The sequence below is a fragment of the Malus domestica genome, chromosome 03, assembly GCF_042453785.1.
Source record: "Malus domestica chromosome 03, GDT2T_hap1".
NCBI classification, from domain to species: domain Eukaryota; kingdom Viridiplantae; phylum Streptophyta; class Magnoliopsida; order Rosales; family Rosaceae; genus Malus; species Malus domestica.
Genome location: NC_091663.1, coordinates 35994443 through 36002406, shown reverse-complemented (window position 1 = coordinate 36002406; position 7964 = coordinate 35994443). Strand labels below are relative to the sequence as shown.

General features: G+C 37.2%; 1 protein-coding gene across 1 annotated transcript; it reads left to right on the top strand.

Annotated features, from left to right (window-relative positions):
• Window positions 1–5606: 5606 nt before the first annotated feature.
• Window positions 5607–7561, top strand: LOC103408096 (peroxidase 3-like). The gene is made up of 4 exons (XM_070819437.1): window positions 5607–5851; window positions 6108–6299; window positions 6462–6627; window positions 7030–7561. The coding sequence occupies exons 1-4, from the start codon at window positions 5645–5647 to the stop codon at window positions 7437–7439; spliced, it is 975 nt and encodes a 324-aa protein (XP_070675538.1). The 5' UTR covers window positions 5607–5644; the 3' UTR covers window positions 7440–7561.
• Window positions 7562–7964: the final 403 nt, after the last annotated feature.

Sequence of the window (7964 nt, the reverse complement as noted above, 5' to 3'; positions counted from 1 at the left end):
TCCAGGTTCAGGAATCACAAAGGTGTGGTGACTACGAGGAATTCGACGGTGTTCTGACAGAGTGGACAAAATTAGGACTCACCTTCGAGTGTATCAACTTTGAAGTTGTATAATTAAAGCTTCCGTACTGTGCAAATGGTTACGTCACTCTCACGTGACGGCCAGCATGCCCTCCTTCGGGATGGGGTGTGTCATGAACCCTATATCCCAAGTCCTGTATGAAGTCCATCACCAAGTGAAGATGGCGGATATGATTATTAAGTTTATGTAGTGTATGAATTATGTGCTTTATTAAATAAGTTTATTAATTGTTGTTTGAATTAAGTTTATGTAGTTTATTAATTATGTGGTTTATGAATTATCGGTTGTATTAAGTTTATGTACTTTATTAATTGAAAATTTGATGTTGAACGGTTGATGAATTAAAAGTTAGCCCAGGGTTGATAGATTGGTGAAAGTTAAAGGCTTGATTTGTGAAAAATTTAGTGATTTTTCAATATTTATCGGAATTTAAATATTTTTAAATTAAAATGTTCATAAAATTAATTTACGATAGTCTACATATTTATTAAAAAAAAATTAATTTAAGAAAAAAAATTAATTTAAGAAAAAAAATAATCTAAGTTCATTCTTTATAATCCTGCACTAAAATTTTAGGCTAGAAGAGTTGGAGCAGAAAAGTTATTTTTAGGCTAAAAGCTAAATATTCCGGACTAAAAAATTTGACTTTTAATCCAATGGTTGGAGATGGTCTAATTGATAGTAATAACACCCACTAGCTTTTGGTTCTTTTGGAAGCACAAATCTTGACTGAATTAAATAAGATCTCAAATTTACATTTCTCTCATTGGAGTAGAACTCTCATATACATCTCCTGAAAGTGTAAAATATGATGTAAATACCGTTTTTGCATTTCTCTATTGAAGATGCTTTAGTATCCGGCCCAAAAAAAGAGATAATAGGATAAATTAGCAATACCCTCTACTTTTAGATCTGTTATATCAATTTGTTATGTCGACTTTCAATTTGGTTTTGAATAGGCAAAAATATTCCATAGTTGGATAAAAGTATTTAATCGTAGGATCTCAAATAAAATGGAAAAGACATTTTATCATACGCTAATGTATAGTATAAATTGTTTTTCAAGTGGTTTAAATTTAGGATTTGGATCTCAGTCAGATTCAAATTGTAGAGATTCTAGAAATCCTCATATCTTAGTCATTTATCGTGTATCATGTGGTCAGAAATCATTTGACTTTTTTGATTTAAAATTAAATACAAATAGTACCTGATAAAAACTGATCGCATGATATACGATGAATGACTAAGATGTGGGGTTCCTTAGGATCCTCACAAAATGGATCCGGAGAGGATCCTCTTCCTTAAATTTACTCATTAATTTAAACAATTCTTCATAACGTTTTAGAAATTATCCAACTTACATTTAGCTGCTAATTTTTTTTATTTTTTATTTAGAAAAATGAGATAATTGGTGGTAAATCACGATTATCTACTTCTTTCGAGAATTGAGAAGATTCACAAAGACATTTCAGCCTTCCCCTAATCATAAGTTTGACTTCTACATCAACAACGAATTTCAAACCCAAAACCTCAAATTTTTAATTTTAAAGAAATCTTATAATCCGTTATTTACCATACCGTCAGCCTGTAGTTCATTTAGCCGCTAAATTCACGTCAACGATACTTCGATAGTAATTATGACCAAAGGTTGAAGTCAAAATGTCATTTAACAGAAAAAATCGTGGGGTTGGATTTGGGAAAGAAAACAATTCGAATTTGTGGTAGATCGGACCGTTGAGAAAGTGGCGGGCCCGGAAGTAACGACAGGTTTGATGTGTCCAAAGTGGAGGGGCTTTTTAGGCCATTCGAGTGAAGAAAATGGATTGAGCTTTTTGTTTTTTCTTCTACTTTCCCAATTATATTATATTAATTATTACCTTTTTCTTTTCCCAAAAAAATGTTTGGAATTATTTGTGTTGAACAATTGGGACCCAATGAAGGTCTTGGTTTCTTGAACATTTGATTTGAGAGCTCCATTGTTGTAATTTTAGTTTATTTAGTAATGCCTAGAGAATATAAGTTAAAATGGTTGCGACGAGAGAAATTTTTAAGTGTGCTGAGAATAAAGTTTAATATATTAAGTGTTAAGATATAATTGGTTGAATTTTTTTTCCAACTTCCAATCAATTGCATTATTACATTTTGTGTGCTAGACTGCATTTCTGACACACTGAAAAATCTCGCGTGACAATTATATTTTCTACATAAAAGTTTTCTTTTTGGTGTTTTTCTACTTTTTAGTTTGGAAATTTTAAAATTTTTTGAAATTTGAATTGAAAAATAAAACACTTTGAAAACAGGAAATAATTTCACAAACTCATTGGCATTTTTCTTCTGTTGCACACCTATGTTCAAGTATGTACGTTGATTCACTTGATTTATTCAATTAAGGCCCAGAAATAAAGAGGGGTGTGTAAGAGGAGACAATTATAGTGGGAAATTGTCACATCTTTGCCCGAGCCCCCACCACATCCCGGGCTCGACTCCACCGTAGAACGATATTGTCCGTTTTGAGCCCCAACCACACCCTCACGGTTTTATTTCTAGGAACTCACACGAGAACTTTCCAGTGGGTCACCCATCATGGGATTGCTCTCGCGCAAATTCGCTTAACTTCGGAGTTCCAATGGAACCCGAAGCCAGTGAGTTCCCAAAAAGCCTCGTGCTAGGTAGAGATGAGAATATACATATAAGGCTTATAGGATCCACTCCCTTGGGCGATGTGGGATGTTACAATCCACCCCCTTAGGGGCCCAACGTCCTCGTCAGCACATTTTTGGCCAAGGATTGGCTATGATACCAAATTGTCACATCCCGGCCCAGGCACCCACCACATCCTTGGCTCGACTCAACTGCAGCACGATATTTTTCGTTTTGGGCCCCGACCAAGCCCTCACGGTTTTGTTTCTGGGAACTCACACGAGAACTTCCCAGTGAGTCACTCTTCATGAGATTGCTCTCATGCAAACTCGCTTAACTTCGGAGTTCCGATGAAACCCGAAGCCAGTGAATTCTCAAAAAGCCTCGTGCTAGGTAGAGATGAGAATATACATATAAGGTTTACAGAATCCACTAATTTGAACGATGTGGAATGTTACACAAATCATTTCCCTTCGAAAATTTCATTAGCTCTCAACTTTTCTTAGGTTAAATGGAAATTTCATTACCAAAAAAAGGTACATTGTATATCAAGTAACTTGTAAAAGAGCAACCTCGTCAGAGCTTTACTCAAGGAAAACCACACGGACAAAATCTAGGTAAAAGAAAAAGAGTACCACACATGTCAAAATAACAATCAACAAAACAACATTGATCGAAAGTCTCACACTCATAAATCCATAAACTATGATGATCCAATATTCGTTCTTAAAAGAGAAACCCCGACTTTGAAGACTCGCAACTTAACAAAAAGATAATTCTAGTTGCTCCTCTTTTAACCTTAACTACTACTCTCCAATGCCCCCTCCAACAAACTAGCATGGCAGCCATGATACGGGAGCTCCAACTGTAATCAAGTCATGACCAAGTTTAACTCTCTCGAAGTGTATACCTCTTTCTCTTTATCACCTTCTTCCCATAAGGAGAGTTCACGGAAACAAAAGTATAAGCTTTGTTCCACGTAGGTTATTCTCTAATTGACCAAGTTGCACCATGGTTATGGTTCATGACAGGCAATGCCATTGACCACCACCGTCTATAGCTAATAGAAAAGTAGTATGAGCGCACAAGTCAAAGAAATCTCTAAACATCGTGTCTGAACAGTAGACTAAAAAAGGTCGTACCCAGTGCACACCCGCTTTACGCAGGGTTTGGGAGAGGTGAATGTCGGCTAGCCTTACCCCCATTTATGGTAAGGCTGCTCCCAAGTCTCGAACCCGAGACTTACCGCTCATGGGCGAAGGCACTAGCAATCTTCCAGATTTTGGTTCCAAATTATTGGTGAGATAAATATTTGTTAATCGGGACTAATATTTCTTAATCATGTTTTGGACAATTGTCAAGCTTGTACAACTATTCACGATTCATGTTTTTTGTCCACAATGTTTAAGTCAACTATCCTTTTTCCATTGCTAACAGAGTTAACATTAATCCTTTAAATTAATCATGTTTCCGCTAAATCATGCGTGTTTTTCGTCTTATGAAATATTATGCAGATAATTTAAAAATAAAAAGCTAAGAAAACAATAGTTTTCGGCACAAAATATGAGGGATACCACATTCGAGTACTATTCTTCCAGCTGGCTTCTTGCAGATGATGACCGACCAGATTAAACTAGTGTATAGAACACGCCACTTTCACGGCATTAAAACTGCATAGTCATTAATTATCCTAGGTTAATCTTGCATTAGACCTTAAAAAGTCAAGCTCAACAAGCTTAGATGGATGAACTTCAAGAAGAGAGGAAAGTTGACCATAATACTTACGACTAAGAGCAATAGCTACCACCTTAGCATGACCAGGATGATATTTGATCATATAATTGTACTCATTGATTAACTGTAGGGGTGCAACTAGAGTAGGTTGGATGGGTTGGAAGATCAACCAAATTCTAACCTAACTTTTACAATTTGCGCTTGGGTTCGGGTTTACTTGAGTTGGGTTTTTTTTTTCACCCTACTTGGGTTGGGTTTGGGCTACTCAACTTTTTCAAGTTTTATCTTGTAACAATTTAGTTCCCAAGAATTCCTAAAAAAATTAAACTAAGTAGCATCAAAGCTAGCTTACTCTAATTTCATAAATCAATCTACTATAAAACTTTAGGATTTAGTGACTACGAATATGTGTTGACTAATCAAAGCCTTTTATTCCCTAAAAGCTTAACTAGTTTAACAGGGTAATTTATTTATTAAAAAATTAGAAAGGGCGTTGGTATTTGGACTTGGCACACTTGTGATTTGAGCATTAATTGATATGGGTTACAATATGGTTAGATTGGGTTTGGTTAGTCAAGTTAGGTTGGGTTGGGGATGGACGAGCAAATGATCAACCCAACTCAACCCAATCAATGAACGGGTTGAAATTGGGTTGAGTTCGGACAGGTTATAACTATAAAAAAAAACCCGCTTGTTTGGGTTTAAAGTTGAGTTGGACATGGACAGGTTCGGATTGGCTCACCCCAAGTTGCACCCCTAATTAGCTCCATCCATCTCCGTTGTCTCAGATTAAGATCTTTCTGATCAAATAGATACTTCAAACTCTTGTGATCAGTAAATAAACTGAGTTTAGCTTTTGTGTTTTGTATTTTGGAAGAACTCAATCCTCATTATTTTTATTTGGGAAGGGAAGTAAACACGTATTAGCATTTCGTTACTAAGCCAAAATGCAGCTAAATAACTTGATTAAACACATAACTATTAATGCAGATTCAGAACGAACAAAAATATGCTAATTATTGAGTCAACCACATATTTTTTTAGAATAAGTGTAGTCGTTTTTTTTAAATGACATCAAATATTTAGTTAAATGTAATGTCACTTGGAGTTAGACACAAAGTCGCCTATAAAAGGAACAGTATGGTTTTGTACAAAGCATTATCGATTGGAAACCTTAGAAGTTTACGAGATGAAGGTTAATATTCTCTTACTCATCTGTGTAGTTTCTGGCATTCTCGTGGCCTGCGAAGGAGGGCAGCTGAGGAAGTGTTTCTATGAAAAGAGCTGTCCTTCGGCCGAGGATATCGTCAGAGATGTCACCTGGAACCATGTCTCCAGTAATCCCAGACTGCCTGCAAAGCTATTGAGAATGCATTTCCACGACTGTTTCGTCAGGGTAAGCTATTCATATATGCATGCTTGCATGCGATGAGCTATCCTTAGAAACGTACTTAGAGCAATAATATCGTTTGTAAGAAAATAAATGTACTGTACATGTTCATGACCTCACATATATGCATGTATGCTTGCTTAGATACATGCAGCCACCACCAAAAATGTTTCTGAACTGAAACTTATAATTTGAAATGAGTAACAATTTTATGCTGCGAGTCGTCTAACTTGCTTGACCAAATGCATGGAATCTCCTGCAGGGTTGTGATGGCTCAATTTTGTTGAATTCAACAGCAAACAACACGGCAGAGAAGGCAGCAGTTCCAAACTTATCCTTGTCGGGTTTCGATGTCATCGACGATATCAAAGAAAATCTAGAGCAGAAGTGTCCAGGAGTTGTCTCTTGTGCTGACATCTTGGCTTTGGCTGCTAGGGACTCCGTTTCGTTCCAAGTAATTTACTAACTAGATATGGGACTAATTTGTTTTACTTCATAAAATATTTTCAATAATAAGATTGCGCTCCATGGCCAGCCGACCTCACCTAGTGGGATACGACTTTGTTGTTATATTAAGATTATACTCATATATGCGTGGTATGTATAATTTTTGCAGTACAATAAATCGATGTGGGAAGTGCTCACGGGGAGAAGAGACGGCACAATTTCTCTAGTTAGGGAGGCCTTGATTAACATTCCGGCACCTTTCTTCAATTTCACCCAACTCAAACAGAGTTTTGCCAGCAAGAATCTTACTGTGCATGACCTTGTGGTTTTATCAGGTACATTTACTAGCAAATTAATGAGGTATTCTCCATGCAGGACGTCACGCTCACGTCTTACACGTTGAGAAAACTTTATTTCTACTAAATATTCTTCAACTTTGATTCCATTTACATATATTGTTCGTTTAGAGTTTCGATTTTAGGCGTTTAGTTTTGATCAGATTTTGGGCTTTAAACCTATCATCCAAGTAACCAATCCGAGACTAGAAAGTAGAAACCGAAATACTATGCTCGACAAGGTGATTTACACCCACAAACAACCAACCATGTCAATAAATGAGATCAAAGTTGAAGAAAAATAGAAGCGAGGTTAAAAACACGGCGTCTGGCATAGATCACAACTGCAAATTCTTAATTAAAGGGATACATAACTGACCAATCTTACATACAATTACGTAGGTGGACACACAATTGGAGTAGGCGGCTGCCCAAGCTTCAGCAACAGGCTCTACAACTTCACCGGAAAGGGTGATCAAGACCCTTCTTTGGATGCAACCTACGCTGAATTGCTGAAGACCAAATGCCGAAGCCTCAAAGACAATACAACATTCGTGGAAATGGATCCCGGTAGCGCTCGAAACTTTGACAGCAGCTACTACACCGTCGTCAAGCAGCACAAGGGTCTCTTCCAATCTGATGCAGCCCTTTTAACAAACAAGGGTGCCAGCAATATCGTCGCAGAATTGGAGGACCTTAACAAGTTCTTCACGGAGTTTGCACAGTCAATGAAAAGGATGGGAGCCGTTGAGGTCCTTACAGGCACTTCCGGCCAGATCAGGAAGAAATGTTGGGCTGTGAATTCCAATTAATCAAATTTTCAGTTGTAGCCATGAATAATGTACGTAGCCTGTGGGCTTTTTACCAATTACTCATTGTTTCTCAAGCAATGTACTCCGTTACCTTTGTATTAATGTTTTCAACTTGTGATTAATCTTTGAACAACTCATAAACCGGATTAAGAATCGACAGACATTCATCCTACGTAAAGTTCCAATGGTCTCGTAGGGTAACCAAGTTCGCCAACACACCTAAAATTAGGCTAGTGACGAAAAGACATTACACTTGATCTTCGCCAAAGGCACGAAAACTTTTAAAAACACGTCCTTAACCACGAAGAACTTGACAAGGAAGTTGTAAGAAACGACATGTCGTTCACCATGTGAGCTCTCTCAGTCTCGTCTTTGGCTGAAAGCTTCATCATATATTGCAATGGAGATGCTGGGAAACTGAGATATTGTGACTTGTGGGGACCAAAATCGAAAAGGTTATTTTGGGAACTCGATGGAATGTGACCGTGGTGGATTATTTGAGTATCTGAGAGTGAGAGTGGGTGG